Raw genomic sequence first — 25,054 nt, 5'->3', positions numbered from 1 at the left:
CTGTTACGCAAAAACCGCGATAGAGTGAAGCCGCGGAAGTCGAAGCGCGAAGTGGCGAGGGTTCACTGTAATCTACAAAAAATCTACAGTTAATATTATATTTAATGGTAAGAAGCTAAATGTGTTCTTCCTACAATAGAAAACAAGGCAAGAACGGTCTCCCTCAAAAATCCTAGTCCATATTGCGCTCGACGCCCTCGCAAATGCAAGAAAGAGACAAGAGGGTTTCAAGTGGACACACGACATAACCATCTCTGTGAAAAATTGGAAAGAGATGACAAAATAATTCCTGGGACTAAAAAATGAGTATTGAAAGGTGGGAGGAAATAAAATAAATATACATAAGCCTACTGCTTTTCCTAGAAGCATCAACAATGGAAAACTGGAATGTGAAGTTTTAAAAACAAAAGAATTATATTATCACCAGAAAACTTAAGTACTTAGGGTAAATTTAACAAACTATGTTCAAGATCTCTCCGAAGAAAACTATAAAAGTTTGAAGATATCAAGGAAAATCTAAATAAATGGACTTATTCCACATACACGAAACAAGATTCAATAACGCTGACAGTTCTCAACTATGAGTTCAATGTGATGCCAATGAAAATTACAGCAAGTTACTTCACAAATTTTGACAAACTGTTTCTAAAGTTTATAAAGAAAAAGATGTAGAATAGTCTATGTAATTGTGGTGGTTACATAATCTGGTATCAATTTGAGACTTAAAAATGAATGGGTGGATAAAGTCGCAGCTTGATGACCTCATTTGGAGGCACTAAGGATATAAATTAGCACACTGGAGGGGGGACATGCCCTGCGAGACATTCCTGACCAGCCACATGGAGCTACGTTGATGCAGCCAGAGCCCTCGGAGCTGTAGGAACCACGTAGAGACCCTGTATAGTGCTGAAATGCTTCTACCACCACTGGATCCACAAGGCTTTCCATCCACTGGCCTACCATCATCCTGCATTCAGCATTATTTTATGGCTGTGTGAGTCTATAGAGTAATTTATGGGCTAGTATTGGACATATGGGCTAATATTGGACTTAAGCACTTGATTTGGACTGGGCTGGCATGTTTTCCCAATATTCAATTGCTCTTGTATATAAAGCTCTTTCATGAGTGTCTATGAATTTGTTCATCTAGTCTACCCAGACTAGCGCAATGATACTGAAGAACACAATTGAAGAGCTGACACTACTGAGACATAAAGGAGTGTTTGGGGACTCTGCTTAAATTTTCTTTAAACCTAAAATTTCTCTAAGAATATAAAATCTTATTAATTAAAATAAAATAAAAAGAAGCTGGGCTTTATATAGAATGCTGCAAGAGTGTGCATGAATTGACACGCTGGAAGTCCAAACACCGGGCTGGTTTTCTCTCCTGGTACTTTCCCCTTCCAGCACACACCCACTTCAAGATCAAGAAGAGAGTCAAGCCACAGACTACATTCAGTAGTGAATGACCATGTGTTTCACCCACAGTGTAAAATGCCCTCTGGCAACCTGGCCTTAAAGCATGGACAGCCCTGGCAGTGATGTGACAGAAAGAACACAGTATCTGAAACCAGACCTATCTGGGTTCAAACACTGGTTCCACCTTGCAAAATGCCTCTAAGCCTCAGTAGTCTCTCCTGAGAATGGAGCTGTTAGAAGATTAACTCAAAAGCTGATGGAAGACTAACCAAATTAACCAACATCAAGGGCCTGACTAGGTTCAAAGCCAGTACTCAAAACATAGCAGGTGGTTTCCCCCATCACTTCCCCAGGACTCCCCTCCCTGAGCACCAAGGTCCAACACACACTCACGGAACTGGGCCAAATAAGACATGAATTAGCAGGCACATCTGGGTCCTGGTCCTAGCTCTCTAGTGGACCCCTCTCTAGACCTCAACATAATCACCTGTAAGATGAGGCAGCTGCGATCTCGCAGCTCCGTCCAGCTCTAACGGGCTATGATTATCAAATGAAACTGTCCGCTGTAAAGTCACAGACACAGCAACACATTTCCAACTCGTGGAACTGGTTGCAAGATTCCTGGCAAAGAATGGGGATTGGGCAGAGGGCTTAACATTATTTAGATGTCTCCGTAGGCATATTATTCTTCATCAAAGGAACTACATCACTTGTCTATCCAGGTCGGTCTCATTTAGCCACAGCTTTAGAACAACTTTATGTACGTGAACCAGTGGTAATGACTACTGACCGCTGAGTAAAGGGAAAGTAAAACGCCAAGGAACAGCTGGTTAGTATTTTGTATGCATCTCACATTGACGTAGTGTTCTAATTGTCCAAGCATCTTCACAAACACGATCTTTTGGTGGTCAGATAACAAATACAAGGATCTTTCTCCCGGAAGAAAGACAAGAGTCATTAAGACTGTCTCCGTTTTGGATCCAAAAAGAAAAGAGGCTTAGAGAAAACCAAGTTTCCACTTGAAATCAGGTCTTATGCCTTCTAGTCCTTACTTTTCTAACAATGGTAAAAGCAAACGTTTCTTAAAAAGAAAACATTAGTGGTCTGAATTTAGGGGGACTTTTTTTCTTAGTAATGGATAAGCAGCTCTTTGTATCTGGTGAGTTTGAAGGATATCACATCCAGGAATCATCCAAGCAGAGCTCAATTACCTAGACTCAACCTCGGGCCACGAGGGATTAAACCGGCCTCGATTTCTGCCCTCCCAGTCAGAACTGACTTGATGGCGGTTAGTTTTGTTTAATTTCTGCCCTGATGATTCAGCGATTGGTATTCGCAGTTTACCCACAGCCATCATAACGAGCCTGAAGGGCAAAGAAGAACCACTTCCAAGGGCTTCTGAATACCAGGAATCTTTACAAGAGCAGAGCCTCATTTTTCTCCCCTCGAATGCCTGGTGAGTCTGAACTTTCTGTTGGCAGCCCCATGAGAGACCTTCAGGGCTGCTCTTTGGCGATGGTAGTGGCGCTGATGGATGTACGGGGATGGCTCAGACTCAGAGCACCCCCACGTACAACAGAACAAACACTGCCTGGTCCTGCTCCATCCTCACAACTGTTCTTCTGTTTAAGCCAATGTGTCAGCGCCTCTTGTTGAAGGCCTTCTCTTTCTCATTGTCCTTCTACTTTACCAAGCACGATGTAATTCTCCTGGGACTAGTCTCTCCAGAAAACATCTTCAAAGTACACGAGAACTAAGTCTTGACCTCCTCACCTCTATGGAACATTCTGGCTGTACTTCTTCCAAGACAGACTATTTGTTCTATTGGCAGTCCATGAGACTTTGAATATTCTTCACCAGCACCATAATTCAAACCACCAATTCTTCTTCAATCTTCCTTATTCAATGTCCAACTTTCACATGCCTATGGGGCAACTGGAAAGACCATGGCATGAGTCAGGGGCACCTTAGTCCTCAAAGTAACATCCTTGCTCTTCAACATTTTAAAGAAGTCTTGTGCAGCAGATTTACCCAGTGCAATGCATCGTTGGAACTCTTGGCTACTGCTTCCATGAGCTTTGTTATAGAGCCAGGCAAGAAGCAACCCTTGACAACTTCCATCCTTTCTCCATTATGACGTTACCGCTGGTCCACTTGTGAGGATTTGTGTCTTCGTCAGCGAAGGCTGCAATCTTTGATCTTTGTTAGCAAATGCTTAAAGTTCTTATTTTCAGCAAACAAAGTTATATCATCTGCGTATCTCAGGTTGTTAATAAACATTCCTCCGATCCTGATGCCAAATTCTGCTTCATATAATCCAGCTTCTCTGATTATCTGGCTCAAGATACAAACTACGTATAGTAGGAGGTTGCAACTTAGACATACATCTTTCTTGATTTTAAACCATGTGGTATTCCCTTGCTCTGTTCCCACAACTACCTCTTGATCCATGTACAGTTTCTACATGAGCACAATGAAGTGTTCTGGAATTCCCATTCTCAAGGGAATCCATAGTTTGTTATGATCCACACAGCTGAATGCCTCTGAATAGTCAATAAAACACAAGTAAACATCTTTCTGGTATTCTCTGCTTTCAATCGAGATCCATCCTTGGTCAGCTAGAATATCCCTTGTTCCAAGTCCTCTTCTGAATCCAGCCTGAACCTCTGGCAGTTCCCTATCAGTATAATACTGCAACCATTTTTAGACGATCTTCATCAAAAGTTTACTTCCGTGTGATAGTACTCATATAACTGTACAATTTGAGCATTCTGTGGGGGTCACCTTTCTTTGGAGTGGGTACAAATATGGATTTCTTCCAGTCAGTTGGCAAGGAGCTGTTTTCCAAATGTCCTGGCATAGATGAGTGAGTGCTTCGAGTGTTTCATCAGTTTGTTGAAACGTTTCAGCTGACATTCCATCAATTCCTGGAGCCTTCCTTTTGGTTGTTTTCAGTGCAGCCTAGACTTCTTCATTCAGTAGCATTGATTTTGCTCATCTGTTACGTCCTGGAATGGTGGAATGTGGACTAGTTCTTGTGAAGTTTCCTGCATCATTATATATTTTGCCTATACAATCTTTCAATATTTCAAACCTGAAGCATGAATTCTTTCTTGAGTGTTTTCAGTTAAGATCTGCTGACTGTTTTCTTCCTTTTTGGTTTTCTAACTCCAGGTCTTTGCATATTTCATCATCATATTTTACTTTGTCTTCTCAAACTGCCCTTTGAAATTTTCTGTTAAGCTGTTTAACTTGACCATTTCTTCCATTTGCATTAGCTACTCTATGATTAAGAACAAATTTCAGACTCTTCTGACACTGACTTTCACCTTTATTTCCTGTTTAATAACTGTGGCAGTTAAATAATCTCTTGTCAACTCGCAAAGGGGTGGAGGCTAGCCTGTCAATCAGGTCACAGCTTGATGACCTCATTTGGAAGCTTGAAGGAGATAAATAACTCACTGGAGGCCTGATACACATTCCTGCTGACAAGACACATGGAGCCAAGCAGATGGAGGCAGAGATCTGGAACTGGAGGAGCCATGTGGAGACCCATGCCAGCCGTAGATGCTTCCACTGCCACTGGATACACAACTTTCCACCCACTGGCCTGTGATCCTGCATGTGCTGCATGAGTCTGAAGAGAAATTTATAGACTGGTATCGGACATATGGTCTAATATCGGACTTACGGACTTGATCTGGACTGGGCTGGGACGTTTTCTTAATATACAATTACTCTTTGATATAAAGCTCTCTCTTATACACATATTAGAGTTTATGAATTTCTCTAGTCAACTCAAACTAACACAATGACCTTTTGGTTTCTTCATAAATGATGGTCTTGAGGTCCTCCCACGGTTCCTTAGTGTTCAATGCATCAAATCTGTTCTTGAAATGTTCTCAAAATTAAGGTGAGCCTTTGTGGACTTGATTTCATTTTCTTCAGCTTCAACAGGAACTTACATGAGTAATTGTTGGTCTGTTCCAGCCAGTCCCTGTCCTGGTTTTATCTGCTGTTTTGAGCTTCTCCATCATCTCTTCCCACAATTTGATTTCTATATAAATTCTGCCTAGAGAAGTCTACATGTTGGTCTCGCAAAATTCTATCATGTGATCTCCAGTTTCATTTCTACCAAGAACATACTTTCCAACTATTGATCCTTTCTGTTTCCAATTTTGCCTTCCAATCACCAATGATTATAAATGCATCTTGATTGCACATTTGATCAATTTCAGACTGAAGACATTGGTAGAATCCTTCAATTTCTCTATCACTAGCTTTAGTGGTTTGTTTGTGAATTTGAATAATGGTTGTATTGATTGGATTTCCTTGAAGACAGATGGATAGACTCAACAGATTGCCTTGCAAGACAGAACTTGAAATGTCCCTTTGGACCAGAATGCCACACCATTCCTCTTGATTGTGTTACTCCTGGCACAGTAAAACATGATTTTCCTCTTGATTGTGTTACTCCTGGCACAGTAAAACATGATTTTCTGATTAAAAATGGCCAGTACCAGTCCATTTCAGCTCAATAACACCTACGATATTGATCTTTATGAATTCCATTTTATTTTTGATGACTTCCATTTTTCCTGGATCCGTGCATCATACATTCCAAGTTCTGATTACTAGATTTTCGCAGCTGTTTCTTTAGTTTTGAGTTGTGCCCATCAGCAAATGCAAGTCAAAAGGCTTTAATCCCACCGGTCTTACTCCATTCACGTCATGATGGGAGACTTTACTTTGAGACGGTGCTCCTCCTCAGTCTTATTTTGAGTGTCTGCTGACCTGAGAGGCTTACCTTCTGGCACTCTCTCTGACAGTGTTCTGCTTCTATTCATTAGGCCTTCAGTATCTGACAATGTATGATAATATGAATAAGATTTCCAGCGGCTAATTCCTTCTACTTTTGTTTTTTGATTCCTTCTTCAGTCTGTTTAGCTGAAAGCTCTGCTGAAACATGTTCACTTTGGGTGACTCTGCTTGGCATTTAAAATACCAGAGACATAGCTTCTACCATCAAAGCAACATGCACGCCACCCCTGTATGAGAAACTGGCAGACAAGTGGTGGCTGTTTGGTGTTGGGGGATGGCTAAATTATTCTATTAATCCACACTGCAATACCATCATGTACCTGGTTTATAGTCTAACAATATATCTTTTGTTCTATTATGAGAACGAATGTTTTCTTGAGAGGGAGATATTAGCTCCATGCACCATGCAGCTGTTCTCCTTAAGAACCAAATACAGGAAGTCAAAGCCTTAGGGGTTTCAGAATGAAGGCCAAAAGCCAAGCACATGGGCTCTGAAGAAGTCTCCTTCAGCAGCAAGCAGCTAGAGGTCAATAAGGAGATTCTCCCAGCCAAGTTTTTAGCTGCTGCCTTCAGTCACTAAATACCAACTCTACCCTCTCATCTAGGCAGCTGGTCCTCTTCATTAATCTCTTTAGAATTAACAGCCACTGGCTGAATGGGCCCAGTGCTCTCATTCAATGAGTCTGGGATAGCAGTATCTCCACTGTAGAAACACTTTGCTTATACCCTTATTTTACTTGCATAGTACTGAAGTGAGCCATGTCTCATAATAACATCCATTCAGGTAAGATTCCAGTCCTACAAGGTGATAACACAACACAGAAATTATGATAAGAGAATGAGATATAGCGAATACAATGGCTTGCTGCACACAATTGACTTCATGTACTTTGTGTACAAAGCAACCGAGCTGCCAGCTGCCACAGAACATATATCACCTAAAATAGCCATAATAAATCCCTATGTTACCTGCTGGCTTATGCATGTATGCACTGTACTTTCTATATAAAAATGTGCCATCCACAGTGTATGCTCTGACTCATAGACAATAGCATTCAATCTTCTGTATCCTACATTTCTCAAGTGTTGGAGGACTATCTGTTTATTTTATTTTCAAAAATAGTGAAGTGCACATTGGCTCCCAAACACAGCAAAAACCAGTGCTAGTGATAGCAGCACACAGACAGTTCCAAGTATAAACTTGGCAGCTAGAAAAGGCTATTTAACAACATGAATGCAAAAAATCAGAAAACACTATTGCTCACAATTTAGGTATGTCACACTCAACAATCATAAGTCTCAAGAACAAAGAAAAAATCTCTAAGTTACTGAAGAACTGGCTCCACCAAAAGCTGCAAGGTAAACAAACAAAGAACCTAGATGAGACAGGGAGAAATTGCTAACGATGTGAACTGAAGACCAAACTCAGAAGGGAATCGCTCTCAGGATGTTGACAATCAACTGGGTAGGTGCAAAGCTTGTTTGAGATGCTCAACGATAAGGAAGGATCAGACTAAGATATAGAAATCATATAATGTTCAAATAAATTTCCTATTTCAGAGAACATATCCTGGATATTAAGCGATGCAAGAGTGAATTTGGATTTACTTTTTACACAAAGCAATGGTAAATGAACAGATACCAAGGAATGCAAAGGCCTCCCACACAACAATTGCCCCATATAGTGTACCCAGTGTTTCAGGACAGTGCCGTTTGATGGAAGAGAGTCTACTAGTGCTAATTCTCCCAAGGTTCAGAAGGCAGCAAAAGGTGAAAATACATAAATCTCAAGACATGTTGACATGTAGGTCTCAAGGAAGTGATAATTTACCGTCGTTTTCGAAGGATGTGAATCCAGATGGTTCCAGAAAGGAAGAAGAAAAGGGCCATTGAAATGTATAATTTGGGGAGAGGAATTTCTCCTGCTGAGAGGTAACTGTCAGGATTCTTCTCTGTGATCTCAATCTGAAATCAACATGAAATTCATTTTTACTGAGCAATTTGAAATCTCAGCTGTTCCACTGAAGGTAAGCACGTGAGTCTAACAGATCATAACCACGTTTTGTAATGCCTAGGTTAAAGTGCCAACACATTCTAAACTGCTTTGGATGTCTGTATTCATGATCATCTGCTAAAGCCCACTGGCTCGGACTTTAGTCTGGTCATATTTTTCTCTTTCTCTGAAGTGTCCTTAAAATCGATGTATACACAGAAATGTCTTGCAGATCTGAAACTTTGTAACATGTCCTGGTAAAAACTACTTTGAGTATTTCTCACTGGCATTAACATTTGTTAACTTCCTAAATAAAACCTTTAATAATAATAAAAAGAAAGAAATATCTTGTGTGTAACACTGCTGACGAAGTCCTCAGGCTACCACCAACAGGAGCAATCATACAGTACTCACATCAAGGCTGAATGAAATCTTGTCACTGGACCGCACTTCGTTTCCAAGGCACTTATGGAAGTAAAGACTGTAGAGGCCCTCCTGGTCATCGGTGCTGATGTTGAAGAAAAACTGAAAATGACAAGGAAAAACCAACACAAGTCACCTACTGACTTCCTAGCGAGGACAGAGCAGAGCCAGAGGAAGAGCAACAGCCTATTCTACGTGTTTATTTCACGCTCGTTTCAGCTTATGCCCTTAATGACCAAGCGTGCTGCTTTCCCCCGGGCCCTCATGCTGACGCAGAGCTGTCATAAATGCCAAATATCTATACCTTTTCCTTTTGTTATTAAAAAATTAAAATCTAAGAATCATTCAAAAACTTTAATTAACAAGCATTTTCTAATAAAGGAGGAGAAGAAGAGTGTCTTTTGTATTTCTCAAGGAAGCTGTAAATAAACTTGTTAAACACATGGGCCTTGGAGTCAAACCTGGAGGTTGAATTCTTCCCCTTAGGCAAGTTACTCTCTGAGCCTCAGTTTCCTTGTCTATAAAAAAGGAATAATAACAGCACCAACTTCATGGATGTGTTGGAAGGATGAACTGTCCTAATGCATATGTAAGTACTTAATGCAGTATCTGGCATGTATTCATCGGTCTCCATCATTATTGATCAAAATATGCCTATAGATCAGATCCAAGTTTAGGAGGTTGGCTCTTACACAACAGAAATAAAACACATTAAAATCCCTGCCCTTATAGATAGCTACCTTTTAGAGAGGGAGACAAACGATAAACCAGTATAATAGTAAATTCAATGTAGAGCACATTAGAAGGGACAGGTGCTTCTAAAGAAGGGGGGAAAAAAAAAACGGAAAAGGGGGGAGAGAGAAGGTTATATTCACAACAGGGATACCCAGAGAAGGTGACAAAAACTGGAAGGAAATAAGGAATTAGTCGTGTGGGTTCTGAGGGAAGAACATTCTACACAGAAGGTCTGGCTAGAGTAGAAGTGAGGGCCAGATCAGATAGAACAGCGGTTCTCAACCTGTGGGTCGCGGACCCTTTGGAGGTCAAACAACTGTTTCACAGGGATCGCCTGATTCATAGCCGTAGCAAAATGACAGTGATGAAGTACCAACAAAAATAATGTTATGGTTGGGGGTCCCCACCACATGAGGAACTGTATGAAAGGGTGGCGGCACAAGCAAGGTTGAGAACCACTGCTCTAGAAGAACAGTGCTTTGGCCTGTGTGGCAAAGGGCATGACAACAGGAGATGAGGTCAGAGACGGGGCCAGATGACATGAGGCCACGCATACCATTGACAGGACTTTAGTTTTGACTCTGAGGCAGATGGGAAGCTACTGGAAATTTCTGAGGAGAAGAGCACCATGCAAGCACTCATGAACTGTTAGCTATTAATCACCGATGGTGATGAAAAGGAGCTTCTAAACTTAAAGAACATACAAAAACTGCCAGACACATAAAACACCCTAAGGTCAGAAAATTTGAGCCATGATCACAGAGAGGCAATAAAAGGTTCTCTTCCTTGAGAGGGGTGACATGCATGAGTGCATGCATTTGTCAACATGACTGAGCTGTATAACTAAGCAGTTCACTTAAGCTAATCATACTTTCCGTAGTAACAATTGATGAGAAAAGAGGCAATCATTCTTTATCATTAAAAAACATTTGTACAGTGCTTTACAGAGCACTCACACACACGGATACCATTCTTTAAACAATGCTGGAAGTATCATTGTCTTCATTTTAGACAACTGCAGTGAAGTACTTGGTATGGCTCTTCTATCCAGTCTTTGTGACTCCCATCCATGCAGAAAGAGTGTAAAGAACTCTAGCAGTTTTGCCCTTCTGCTGGGTATAAAAGTAAGCCATCTCAGAAGCAAAGGAGAGAATCCCAGAACCATCAAGAAAGATCCAGCAGAGCATGTGCAAAATCCCTGTCTGAAGTGGTGGAGGCAGCAAAGGCACAGCCTCTGTCTCGCTGGCTCCACGAGACACAGCAGGGCAACAGCTCTGAGGCTGCGAGGTGGAGCAAGGAGGCAGAGTGGTGTGCTTCCAGGCCCACAGGACAAAAAAGCTGAGTGCCTCAAAGCGGGAGATAATTTACAGAATGGGATGCCCTCTGGGCACGTCTCAGTACTAACAGAGCTTTGTAACACTTCCCCAAGCAGGACAGAGGCCCAGGGCCCATGTGGCTGAGACTGAGGACCACAGAGAGTGAGAGGATCAGAAAGAGAAGAGCCTGCCAGCATGGCTGAGAAGAGGTACTATTGAGTACAAGATGACTGTATCCTTAATGTTTTCTGATCTCGATTTGTGATAACTTGTTAACGTCCCTAATGAACTCCCTAATCGTGAGTGCTGTCTGTGAGTTTATGCGGCCCAGCAGAGCGCCATGGGAGGTAGGGTTGGCATCAGAATAGAGGAAAAATGGAGGGCAGAGGCAGTCTGACGTCTGCTCATAGAAATCATCTCTGGGTAGATGGGGTTGGGTTGTCCTGTGTGTAGCCAGAAAAGGTTACACGTGTCCCACACACCACTTCATCAAGGACAAAATAATGGTGAGGCCTGGAAGTGAGTTGTCCAACGTCGGCTAGCTATTAAGTGGGTTCTGAGACCCAACCTGATGCCCAGTTCCCCTATGCATGCTGAGTGCTACTGATAGCTAGGAGGACTGGGTTAACTAGAGACCCGAGTCTCTGAATTATGGGTCCACTCAGTCAACAGTCCTTGCCAGTTTAGAATTGTCTCCGCCTGTAGTGGTGCCCTCTGAGGGGCTGCAGCGCAGTGTCTGAAAGGCAAAGGCGTTGCAGAAGCAGACAGGAAGCAACACGTGGGATCTGGGCTGTGTCACTTACTATGGGCAGTCATAAAGTTATTCACGCTCAGAGACTTGATGTGATGCTGGGCGTAATAACAGCTACTTGACAGATTTGTTATAGAGAGTAACATATGACCAACAAGTAGCATGTTTAAATTATTATTTTTAAATTCAAATGTCCTTAACCAATTAATTATTTTACATGGTAGAGGTAAATAAACTCTATGAAGCTTTACTAAGAGAAAACATACCTGAAATGAAACTGCTCCATCATTATTGTGAACAGAAAAGGATTTCTCTCTCATTGCCTAAAAAACATAACTGCTTTTCAGATGATATTGGCAGATAAAAACAATTAAAAACAAAACAAAACAAAACAACTTAAGCCCACCTTCTTACTGTACTCTAAATTATCGAACCTTCGAAACTCTGAAAATAAAATTCACTAGCTTTGATAAGACGCTTGAAGTTCCTTTTTACACTTCTTCCATGTATTTCTCTTTCTAAGCAGTCTCTCTCTCGCTCTCTCTCTCTCTCTCTCTATCTCGCTCCCTCCCTCCCTCCATCCTTCCCTGCCCTCTCCTTCCCCACGCAATCTGCTTGCTGGAGTGCTTACCAACCCTAAAAGCTGCGAGTACAGGTACACCTTATTTTATTGCATTTCACTTTACTACACTTTGTAGATATTTTTTACAAATTGGAAGTTTGTGACACCATTTTCACAACAACTTGAGGTTCTGTGCCAACAGCTTTTGTGTCTGTGTGTCCCATTTTGGTAAATCTCAAAATATTTCAAACTTTTTCATACTGCTATTGCACATCCGGTAGACTACACTATAGTGTGGACATAGCTTTTATATGTGCTGGGAAACCAAAATATGTGTGCCTCATTTCACTGTGATACTCATTTTATTGCAGGGGTCTGGAATCAAACCTGCAATATCTTCATGGTATGGCTCTGGATGTAAACTAAAGAAACTGGCCCAAATTACACTCTGATACATCACCTGAACAACATTTCTAATCAAAACCACTACCATTTGTACAGTGGAATAATACTAAGCAATGAAAAGGAATGGACTATTGACATAAGCAATAATCTTGATGAATCTCAAATTAATTACGCAGAATGAAAGATGAAAAAAAGAGTATGCATACCAAAGAGCTTCAAAAAGGTCATGGGAAAAGAAATCAAAGGTAATGGAAGTTTCCCAGTAACCTTTTAAAAAAAATCATTTCAATGGGGGCTCTTACAGCTCTTAAATCATTCCCTACAACAACTGTATCAAGCATATTTGTACACATGTGGCCATCAACATTTTAAAAACATTTACTATTTGAGCACTTGGTATCAGCTCCCTACTCCCCACCCCCATGACCCCTTGATAAATGATTGTTGTTTTCATAACTTGTAGTTTACATGTCAATTATACCTCAATGGTGGTTTCAAAACAAAGCAAAATAAAATTAAAAAAACACTGCCTTTGGATGTCCCTCACTGAAATATCAAAATATCCCAACCAAAACCTCAGATTTTCTTCTTGTGCTATTTCTATCACCCCAGCACCCAGTACCCCACCAAGAAATCCACCTATTCCCTAACTGCTCCACTCCCTGAATCAGTCTCCCAGACGGATCCGTATTTTAAATAACAAGGTTGTACTCTAATCCAGATGCACATCACCTACACCTGTAAGATCACGTGGCCTTACTGACGGGTCTAATTTCACTCTGTTCCTTTCTAATCTTCTACCCTGAACATTACTTTCAGAACAATGATCTTCACAAAATGCCATTTGCATCACATTAATTACTGATCAATAGTTCACAGTAACTTCCTATTACCTACACTCTAAGACATTCAAAGGAGCTCTGGTGGTGCTGCCAGGAAGGCATGAGACTGCTAGCCACAAGGTCAGTGGTTCAAACCCAGCAGCTTTTCTAAGAGCAAAAGATGACAAGCTGTCTAGATCTATTACTGCAAAGATCCAGAGCCTCCGTGGAAATCAGCTCAATGGCAGTGGGTTTGGGTTGCGTATGGTAAGACATTCTATTGCTTGGCCCTGTGTTATCTAAGATCTCTACCTCTCTACTTAGAAATACATGTCTTTGACTTCCAACAGGCCAATGCCCAGCACTTGTATGTTCATTCCCACCTTCTGTTCTTTCGTATGACCTTCTTCATCTCTTTTCTGCTCTTCCACAAACAAATCCACTGGACTCCATGCTCACTGCTGGTGAAGCCCCCTCCTAGAGGGCCCTTGAGAACACTCTGCGTCCCTCCCCTCCCTACCCCAGAAGTGCTGGACAATTTAGCACTCAAGTTCACTTTGAAATTGTTCAGGTGTATCCACTTTATCTCCCAAAGCAGCAGACAACTCCCTGTAGACCGAGAACATACATGTACGTATATGTACGTGTATGCATGCATATACACATACAAATATATGAATGCACATAAACATATGAATAAACACACATATACACACACATATAAAGGGGCTTCAAAAGGTTCATGGAAAAATAGAATGAAAAGCTAATGGCATTTTACCACAGACTTTTTAAAGTCTCTTTGTATTCCCAGAAAAGCTGGGCACAGGTAGGTAGTGAGTTCTTACCTTTGATTTTATTGTACTTCTTTTAGACTTTCTACTGTCTAGAAACAGAAACATTTAAATGGCATTATTGCTTGATTCTGCTTATATACATATGACAATATAATTTTATGAGTCTCTAATATCACACAATCAAAACAACAAAATACAAAAGGTGAGGTTATAATCTATCTTGATAACCATCTTCTCATGTCCTGAAATAGAGTTCTTCAGCCACAGCCATGTCATGTCAGAATTTGTTAATGAAAAATACAAAAAACTGAAAACAAGAAACACAAAAACCTCACTGCCATCAAGTTGATTCCAACTCACTGCGACCCGACAGGTCAGGGCAGAACTGCCCCTGTGAGCTGCGAGTTGCCAAGGTTACAACTCTTTACAGGAATAAAAAACCTCATCTTTCTGCCTTGGAGCTGCTGGTGGTTTCGAACTGCCGACTAACATGTAACCACTACACCACCAGGGCTCCTATGAGAAATACTATTAAATAAATGAGTGGTTAGTACTAATAAGGAGACACATTTCAGAATACTCTCATGTACAGCTTACCAGAGATGTCACATGATGTGCCTTTCCTTATTTTCTTTTTTTATTAATCATTTTATTCGGGGTCTCTTATAAATCTTATGAAAATTCATCATTCAATTATATTAAGCACACTTGTACATATGTTGCCATCAACATTTCCAAAACATTTTTGTTCTACTTGAGCCCTTGGCATCAGCTCTTTTTTCCCCTCCCACCCTGGTGAATCCTCGATCAATTACATATTACTGTATTATTATTTCGTGTCTTACACTGTCCATTGTCTCCCTTCACCCACATTTCTGTTATTCATTCCCGTGGGGAGGGCTATATCTCCAACCATGTTATGGGTTCCCCTTTCTCCTGCCCACCCACTCACCATCCCTCTACCCTCATGATACTGCTACTCCAACCAATGCTCCTGAGGGTTTTAGCTGTCCTGAATTCCATGTGTCCGAGCTCTTATCTGTACCAAGGTGTGTACTCTGGTCTAGCTGGATTTGTAAGGTAGAACTGGGTCATGGTAGTGGGGAAGGAAACACTGAGGAACTAGAGGAATGATGTGTGTTTCGTAAGTGCTATACTGCACCCTGGTTGAGTCATCCTTCCTTTCAACCCTTCTGTGGGGGATGTCCAATTGTCTACAGATGGGCTTTGGGTCTCCACTCCGACTCCCTTCTTTCACATTGATATAATTTTTTGTTATGGATCTTTTGATACCTAATACCTAATCCTGTCGATACCTCATGATCACAGTGGCTGGTGTGCTTCTTCCATGTAGGCTTATTGCTTCCCTGCTAGATGGCTGCTTGTTTAACTTCAAGCCTTTAAGACCCCAGACACTAATATCTTTTGATAGCCAGGAACCACCCACTTTCTTCACATTTGCTTATGCACCCATTTTGTCTTCAGCGATCGTGTTGGGAAGTAACAAAGAGTGCTAGGTTATTAGAACAAAGTGTTCTTGTGTTTAGGGAGGCCTTGATTAGAGGCCCAAAGTCCGTCTGTTATCTTAATGTTTAACAGATAAATGAATGTACTTTGGCCTCTATCCCTTTCATTATAAATTAATATATTTATATACAGTGAACCCTCGCCACTTCGCGCTTCGACTTCCACGGCTTCACTCTATCGCGGTTTTTGCGTAACAGCGCATGCTCTGTCATTACTGCCACTGATTGGCTCATACTGTACACGCTTGATGTCATAAATAATAAATGATAATTGTAACGTCCAAAATGTTTTACTGTATTTTCCCTTTTTCGTTTAATAAATTGGGTAATACGAGTGTAATGGTGACTAAAGGGTGTTTTTTCATGTCCTCTATGCTCTAACTACGAAAATATTTGATTTACAAATAAGGAATCCTACTTCGCGGGATTTCATTTATCACGGTGGGGTCTAGAACCCATTAACCGCGATAAACGAGGGTTCACTGTATATACATGCCCATAGCTATACCTCTATAAATAGTTGCTTCATACTTCTTTCCTCTATTTCCTTTCACCTTCCTCCTGTCCCACTATCATGCTCACCTTCTACTCAGCTCTCAGTAATTCTTCTTGGATACATTGCACTTGATCAAACCCCATCATTTTCAGATCTCTTGTTGTTCCCTCATCCCTGAGTTTGTTGGCTCTCCGCTCCCCCTCCCTGCTCCATCCTCTCCCATGTCACCCCAGGACCGCTAGTACCGTTGTTTTCTCCTTGGGATTATTTATCCTGCCTATCGTATATAGATAGACACATTTGCTAAGAAATTATGTTTGAAACAGAGAATTGTTTTTAAAAATTGTAATGCATGATACTTGTTTACATAAGTGGAAAACTTCATAGCAAATATTACTAGACAAATTCATTCTGAGAGAGAGAGAGAGAGAGAGAGAGAGAGAGAACAGGGTCTGTCGAGATTGCTAATGGAAGGAACTTTGTTCCTGCTTTATTCTGACTTTAGAGACTCTTCATGGGGAAGACTGAATATGAAATGTGTATCAAGATTCTCAATCATGCTTATAGCCTTTGAATCAGAAATTACAATTCTAGCAACCCCCCTAAAGAGAGTTATATACACATTAAAAAGTCTTCGTATAAATAAGTGAAACACCACAATATTCAAAATTGCATAAAAATTAAATATAACTCCTTAAGGATGGCATCCATTTAGTGGGCTATTATACAGGTACAAAATATGTTGAAGGTAAGTGAAGAAGGATATTTATAAATTTATATACTAGGAGGTACCCCTCAAAAAAACCCCAGAAGAGCACTGGGTGGAACGGAATTTTTGTAGCATGTATATTTTCCAGCTAGGTGAGCACTGAGCAACTCATTCTGAGTTAGTGCACCCAGAAGCACTGCCTGGGAAGTTCTCTCTGGTCACACAGTGACTTTTTCCGTAAAAGCAATTTCACTCAAACATCGTTTGTTTTTGTTTTTTAGTGATGGATGATTTAAGAGAATAGCATTCAGCTGTGGAATTGTTTCCTGATCAAGAAAAATGCTGTGACGTTGAACACAGCTTACAAGGACAGCACTATGGGAAAAGCCCAATTGTAGTGAGTGGTTTTCTCATTTCAATGAAGGCGGAAGGTCAACTGATGACAAACGCTCTGGACATCCATCAATTTCCAGAACAAAGAAATGAAAACGTGGACTCGCAGTGCATTTGGAGTTTGTTCCACCAGGTCAGACTGTTAATCAAGCTTTGTATTTAGAGGTTCTGAAAAGGAAGCATAACAGTGTGTGACACAAAGGGCCTGGTTTTGCCACCCTTGGGAAACAAGGGACTGGTTTTGCCACCACAACAATGCACCTGCTCACACAGCCATCTCAGCGCTCCAGTTTGGGGCCAAAACCAACATGCTTCTCTTGCCCACCACACCCTACTCACCTGATCTCACTCCTAGCAACTTCCTTTTGTTTCAGTGAATGAAGAAGGACATGAAAGGGCATCGAGACAGTGAAGAAGAAAAAACGAGGGAGGTGCTGTCAGCCATTCAAACAGATGAGTTTGAAAAATGCTCCAAGAATAGAATCACAGACTTGACACATGTAAGCTTAAAAATGCAAAAGGAGCACAGGGGAAAAGCTACTGTATACAAACATTCCTGGGGTGAGGTCCAGGTAGTTTGGCCGGGGCCAGACCAAACCCAGGTCTGGTAGCCAACTAAAAAGGTGGGGGGTGGGGGGAGAAACATAGGTAGTGGTGAAACAGGGCACTGACCCACCAAGGGGAGGGTATTGTTTATATCTCCACCGGGAAAGAGGGACCACACTTCAACCCGGTGCTCCAAGATGTGAATGCAACATACTGGCATGAAGCAGGGATCTCAGCTCCGTGGACAGCCCTGCCTCTTCTCAGAAGAAGTCACTTCAGAGGACAGCACTGAAGCTACAGCTCTCAGGAAGAGGGAGATGTGTCTGATCAGAGCACACAGGAGCAAATGAAGTGAGAGGAAGAGAGCGTGGAACACATAGTGGCCCACCAAGCCCTGAGGACGATATTCCCGCTCAGAGAGGACCATAGGGCCAGCCCTACAACGTCCCTCGCAGACCCATATCGTTATGGGGGACAACACTGGGAGTGCGGGAATTGCACCCGATCTGACCCCACCACACTGAGGCGAAACACTAAGGGTGTGCAACAGAACAGTAAGGGGAACAGAGCAACAAAGTCCCCAGGGAATACCAAAAATAGACTTTGGGGCCAGGGCGTGGCACCCCATCAGATTGGACCAGAAAACACTCCTAAAGGTCAACAAACAAACCTTGAACTGTTTACAGGCTTTTCTCTTTATTTGTTGTTGTGGTTTTCTTTTTTTGCTTTGTTTTGCTCTGTCTTGTTTTGTTGTGCATATTATTATCTCTGCAGGTCTATCTAGATAAGATAGGCGGGATAAACAATCCGGAGGAGAAAACAACAGGACCGATGTTTCTGAGAATACATGGGAAAAGGGGAGGCGGGGAAAGGAAGTGGTACAAGTCATCCACAATTGATGGTGAGGAGGGTGTAGGAGGCCTGGTAGGGCTTGATCAAGGGCAATGTAACTAAGAGGAATCACTGAAACCTAAATGAAGGCTGAAACGATAGTGGGACAAGAGGAAAGTAAAAGGAAATAGAGGAAAAAACTAGGAGGCAAAGGGCATATATAGAAGTCTAAATACAGACATGTGCATATGTAAACATTTATATATGATGATGGGAAAATAGATATATATGTATATATTTATAGGTTTAGTATTAAGGTGGCAGCTGGACATTGGGCGTCTACTCAAGTACTCCCTCAATGCAAGAACACTTTGTTATATTACGCTGGTATCCCATGATGCTCACCTTCCCGACACGATCGCTGAAGACAGAGCGGGTACATAAGCAAATTTGGTGAAGAAAGCTGATGGTGCCCGGCTATCAAAAAATATACCATCTAGGGTCTTAAAGGCTTGAAGATAAAAAGCGGCCATCTAGTCGAGAAGCAACAAAGTCCACATGGACGAAGCACACCAGCCAGTGTGATCACGAGGTGTCAATAAGATCAGGTATCAGGCATCAAAGAACAAAAAAATCCTATCATTGTGAATGAGGGGGAGTGCGGAATGGAGACCCAAAGTCCATCTGTAGGCAATTGGACATCCCCTTACAGAAGGGTCTTGGGGAGGAGAAGAGCCAGTCAGGATACAGTGTAACACCAATGAAATATACAACTTTCCTCTAGTTCCTCTCCCCACTATCATGATCCCAATTCTACCTTACAAATCGGGCTAGACCAGAGGATGTACACTGGTACAGATCAGAACTGGAAACACAGGGAATCCAGGGCAGATAAACCCCTCAGGACCAATAATGAGAGAAGAGATACCAGGAGAGTAAGGGGAAGGTGTGGGAGAAAGGGGTAACCGATCAATGATCTACATATAACCTCCTCCCTGGGGAAAGGACAACAGAAAAGTGGGTGAAGGGAGACATTGAACAGTGTAAGACATGAGAAATAATAATAATTTATAAATTATCAAAGGTTCTGAGGGGGGAGGGGAAAAAATGAAGAGCTGATACCAAGGGCTTAAGTAGAAAGCAAATGTTTTGAGAATGATGATGGCAACAAATGTACAAATGTGCTCAACACATGGATGGATGTATGGATTGTGATAAAGGGTTGTATGAGCCCCCAATAAAATGATTTTTTTTTAAAAAAGTGATAAGGTTGTTTTGTAAAAAAATTTAAATACATAGCTTTGGAAAAAAATTCCTTTTTTTTTTTTTTCTGGAGATGGGCACCCCCTCATATACAACTATGAATTTTAAAAAGCAAATGCTCTAGAACTCAGATACAAGATCAGAAGAAAGCATTAATTGTCAAAACTCTAACACACTGACTAGGAAGACTGTTCTTATTTTTCCTCCTTTTCCATTCTTTTTCAGTGATTATATATATTTCTTCCATAATCTCCAAAATAAAATAACACTAGGTGAATTAAGTATGTTTTTACTTAGTAACAAAAAAGGATCTACAAAGCAGAACAGTGAAAAAGAGGTTGCTTCAACCTTACAGCTTACCTGGATGTTTCTGAGTCTGGTTGCCTGTTGAAACAGGGTCACCACCCGGCTCCTGGCTCTGACCACGAGCTCTCTCATCCTTACTGAAGATGATCTCTGGAAACTGGGTACCAGCTTCTGGTGGTGATTTTATCTTTAGTCTACAGTGAAATAAAATAGAAGGGAGAAATGAAACAAAAAACCTGCTGATTTCTCTCTCACCCCAAACCCACCTGCCTCAACTCTGGCCTTTCAGTACTAAGAGAATCAATGTCTTCACCATTTACGCCAGTTTCCGTCAAATCTTACTTAGCTGCTATCAAAAGCATTCTAACTAATACAGAGACTGACAGAATAATCTTTGTGAATGAAAACAGAGGTTACCATGGAAAAATATTTACAATAATAACAATTTTGTGGCAAAACTTGTTTTGTTTTTTTAAAAGAAGCTTCCTAATTAGTCTTCCCGCCTCTCATCTTACTCATGTGAAGTTCATTCTGTCCTGGGCTGTTAGCAGTCTACTTTAAGAACAAATCTGAGCATGCCATCCCTAGTTCAAGACCCTTCGAGAGCGCCCCAAACACAGGGAACTTGTAAAGTGGTCATATGGAAACATGCTGAACTTGAAAACACAAAATCCTCCATCAGACATCTGAGTTCACATGTCTTAAAATCCTCACAATAATCGTATGAGGTCAAAAACCAAATTCACAGCCACTGAGTCAATTCTGACCCATAACAAACCTATAGGATAGGGTAGAACTGCCCCCTTGAGATTTATAAGACTATAAATCTTTGTGGGAGTAGAAAACCTCATCTTTCTCCCATCGAGTGGCAGGTGGCTTTAAACTGACCTTGCAGTTAGTAGCCCAATGCGTAACCCACTGCACCATGAGAGCTTATGAGTTAAGTATCATTATTATGAAGTAGGCAGGGACCCTGAAGGCCCAGTCATACAACTGGTAAATAGCAGAAGCAGTTTTCAAACTCGGCTTAGAGCCCAGCCTATACGCTTAATCACCATGCTAAAGCTGAGGGCCAGCACCAGGTTAAGGCCATCAGGTTCCCAAATTACTAAAAAAACCTCACAGGTCCTCAGACTAGCATACATGACTATCCCAGTATTTGGACTCAGTTTGTGTCTTACCATACTTCTCTCCAAAAATTAATTCTCTTTATTAAAACACTATGCTATTTCATGCCATCCTGCCTTTGTGTATACTGGTCTTTCTTACTGGAACGTTCTTCCCTGTCTGAGAAAGCCTGTTCATTCAAAGGCTACCTGGGTGCTTAAGTTAATTGGTGCTTCTTTCCTACCACTTCTCTACTGTGCTTCCATCATGTACACCGTACTCTGTCTCCCCAGCCAATTCGGAAGCTTCTCTAGGGGAGGAGCTCTGTCTCCCTCATCGTGTTTTTAATCTCAGCACTCAGCACAGTACTTGGCGCACGGCAGACACTTAACAAAAGTTAACTCAGGTATTCCATTCCCCTTAAATTTACTCCAGGATTAAACTGGAAGAACATTAAGAGTACTTACTCACTTCTGGCGAAGTCTACGATTAGGAGGGTGACAGAAACAGACTGTTTCTTTAAAATACAGTAATTGATATCTTCATCCTGAGAAGAGAAGAACCCACTGTTCATCACCTTATTCATGAGCACTAGAGCAGGTACCAAGACTTTTTAGCAGTGAGGCAAGTAGTGGTACAATCTCCGCCTCACACAGCGAATAAAGCTGCATGTGCTCAAAAGAAGTGAGTTCTTGCCACTCAGTCTCTCGAGCTACACCAAAGAGCGCATAATACTTACCAGATAAGAAGAAAACCCATCATTCTTTGTACGGTCTACGCTGAACCCAATCTAAGGGGGAAGAAGAAGAGTAGAGGCGATTAGGCACACACTGCCTTGGCAGCCACATCTTTCTAGCTCAGAAAACAGAAAAAGGAATTAAAAAGGCAATTCCACTTCAAGTAAAATCACTAATTACTAGAATTACTTGATAATTACAGCAAGTGTTAAAGGTAAAACTAACTACCTGATAAACCTAATAAATTCACAAGTGAATTTTCTCCACATTCAGATACTTTAAAGCAGAGAGGGTAAAATTTCACTCCGTCTAGAGAAAGGCTAACATCCTCCAGCTCGTTAATTGTATAGCTTTGTGGTCTCTGGTCTGAGAAGACTGTGGATCAACCTCATGAGAAGATACTTACAGTAGCATCCTTGTCTGGGGCGCCTTCTGACGCATGGACTGAGAGGCTGGTGACATTAACCACCATGCACCCATCCTTGAAGAATCCAAAGGTGTTGAGATGGACCTTATGCCGTACGTCATCCTAAAAGGATTTGCAGAGTGGAATTAGTAATATGCAGAAACTAACTTCTAATTATTTACTAATATAGTCATCTCCTCGAAGAACTATGGTATCTAACTTTAAAAAAAAATTTTTTTTAATTGGGGGCTCATACAACTCATCACAATCCATACATACATCAATTGTATAAAGCACATTTGTACATTTGTTACCCTCATTATTCTTTTTTTAAAATTATTTTATTGAGGGCTCATACATTTATCAGTCCATACATACATCCATTGAGTCAAGCACCTATGTACACCTGTTGCCCTCATCAATCTCAAAACATTTGCCCTCCACTTTAGCCCTCAATATCGTTTGCTCGTTTTCCCTCTCCCTTCCCCCTCCCTCCTGAACCCTTCATAATTCATAAATTATTACAGATTTGTCATAAGTTACCCTGTCCGACGCCTCCCTCCGCCCTCTTCTCTGCTGTCTATTCCCCAGGGAGGAGGCTATACTTAGATTCTTGTAATTGGTTCCCCCTTCTACCCCGCATTCCCTTCACCCTCCAGGCCTCACCCCTGCCCCTCTCACCGCTGGTCCTGAAGAAGTCATCTATCCTGGGTTCCCCGGGTTTCCAGTTGCTATCTGTACCAATGTACATGCTCTGGTCTAGCCAGATTTGCAAGGCAGAATTGGGATCATGATAGTGGGGGGAAGGAAGCATTAAGGAACATGTGGGCAGAGTTCAGACTGTCAGTCAGGCTGCAACTTGATTAGAGAACTGTGCAGATAAATGGCTCTCTGAGGTTGGCCTCTTCCTCCTCCTCCCTGGAGGTGGGCCACACTCTCTCTGCTTCACCTTCCTTTGGGCGAGCCACACAGCAGAGACCTGCCGAAGCCTTAGGATGCTTCCACCACCATTGGATCCACACACCTCTGCACCCACCAGCAGCAGCCTGTGATCTCCCAGCATTCTGCATCATTGCATGTGGCTGCATGAGTATGAACAGGGACTTATGGAATAGTATCGGACTGGTGGACTTGAGTTGGACTGGGCTGGAATGTTTTCTTGATATCTATTTACTCCTTGATACAAAGCTCTTTCTTACACATACGTGTCTCTGGATTTCTTTCTCTAGGCAACCTGGACTAACACATCTGCCAACAATGGAGAAAAGATTGAATTTCTCCACATCCTCGGCAGCACCTGTTGTTTTCGTTTTTACCATCACAGTCATTCTAGTGGGGGTGATGTGGTCTCTCATTGTGGTTTTGATCTGCATTTCCCTAATGACTAATGACACTGAGCATCTTGTTGTTTGTTGGCCATGGTATGTCTTTGCCCAATTTTGGTGGGGGAAGGGACTGGTTTTTTTTTTGTTGCTAATGTGTTGTTTTTTCTAAATTCTGGATATAAAACCTTTATCCAATATTTTCCACATACAAAGAAAATGTCTCTCAATATGTAGTTGTCTCCTTATTTTATTGATAAAGTCCCTTAATGCACAAAGGTTTTTATATCTATCTTGTCTTTTGATGCTCATGCTTTAGGCAACAGCTCTAAGAATTCAATGTCAAAGATTAGCTCATGAAGCATCATCGCTACGTTTTCTTCTAAGAGTTTTGTTCTTAAGTTTCTTCTAGAAGCTTTATGTTCTTAAGTCTGACATTTATATTGATTCAATTTGAGTTAATTTGCATACTTTATAACTTCATTATTCTGCATGTAGAAATTCAACTGATAAGCACGATGTTATTATGGTTTTTTGGAGAATTCTTTACCCATTGAGCGGATTTACCACTCTTGTAGTAATCAATTAATCATAATAGGTATGGGTTTATTTCTCAGCCCTCAATCCTACTGCATTAGCCTCTGTGGCTAACCTTATACCGGTAGCACATGTTTTTCATTACTGGAGCTTTATGACACATTTTGAAATCAAGATATGTAAATCCTCCTACTTTATTCTACTTTCTTAAGACTGTGTTGGCTATTTGGTGTCCCTGGCAGTTCCAAGTAAGCTTGAGGACTGGCTTTTCCATTCCTGCAAACAAGGCTTTTGAAATTTTAGTGAGCACTGTGTTAAATCTGAAAATGGATTTCGCCAGCATCAATATCTTAACATTAAGTCTTCTAATCTATAAACATGAAATATCTTACCATTAATTTAGGTCTTCTTTAATGTCTTTCAGTAATACTTTATAGTTTTCAGTGTACGAGTCTTTCACGTTCTAGTTAAATTTATTCTTAGGCATTTTATTGTTATTGTAAATAAAATTGTTTTCTTGGGGTCCTTTCCAGAATGCTCATTATGACTACCTTTCATTTCTTTTTTTCTTGCCCAATCGCTCTGGATAGGCCTTCAGTACAATACTTAGTAGCAGTGGGGTTCTTGGAGACTGAGTATTCTTGTCTTGTTCCTGATTTCCACGGAAAGCTCTCAAGTGTTTTCCTTCCCCACTGCCGGTGGTGGTGGTCACAGTGGGTGCCACGGAGTCACTGCTGACTCCTAAAAGCCCTGAGCCATTCTCACAATGACTGTTGCAGCCACCGTGTCAGCCCATGAAGGGCCTTTTCCCCTGACCCTCTACCAAGAATGATGT

The 25,054-nt window shown here is 41.4% G+C and overlaps 1 protein-coding gene across 1 annotated transcript in view; it reads right to left on the bottom strand.

Annotated features, from left to right (window-relative positions):
• The window catches only part of GPR107 (G protein-coupled receptor 107), a 57,997-nt gene extending 35,519 nt beyond the window's left edge, over positions 1 to 22,478 (bottom strand). The window contains exons 1-8 of the mRNA XM_013007400.2: positions 22,361 to 22,478; positions 21,957 to 22,007; positions 21,685 to 21,764; positions 20,165 to 20,304; positions 14,092 to 14,129; positions 11,725 to 11,781; positions 8,648 to 8,758; positions 8,072 to 8,205 (exon numbers count right to left, since the gene is read on the bottom strand). Of these exons, the coding sequence (XP_012862854.2) occupies positions 8,072 to 8,205; positions 8,648 to 8,758; positions 11,725 to 11,781; positions 14,092 to 14,129; positions 20,165 to 20,304; positions 21,685 to 21,764; positions 21,957 to 22,007; positions 22,361 to 22,426 (677 nt within the window). The 5' untranslated portion in view covers positions 22,427 to 22,478. The remainder of the gene's footprint in view (positions 1 to 8,071; positions 8,206 to 8,647; positions 8,759 to 11,724; positions 11,782 to 14,091; positions 14,130 to 20,164; positions 20,305 to 21,684; positions 21,765 to 21,956; positions 22,008 to 22,360) is intronic.
• Between the last annotated feature and the right edge of the window lie 2,576 nt (positions 22,479 to 25,054).

Source organism: Echinops telfairi, unplaced genomic scaffold, assembly GCF_000313985.2.
Source record: "Echinops telfairi isolate 266 unplaced genomic scaffold, ASM31398v2 ScPeMD7_22;HRSCAF=79, whole genome shotgun sequence".
Lineage (NCBI taxonomy): Eukaryota > Metazoa > Chordata > Mammalia > Afrosoricida > Tenrecidae > Echinops > Echinops telfairi.
This window is presented reverse-complemented; position numbering and strand designations above follow the sequence as displayed.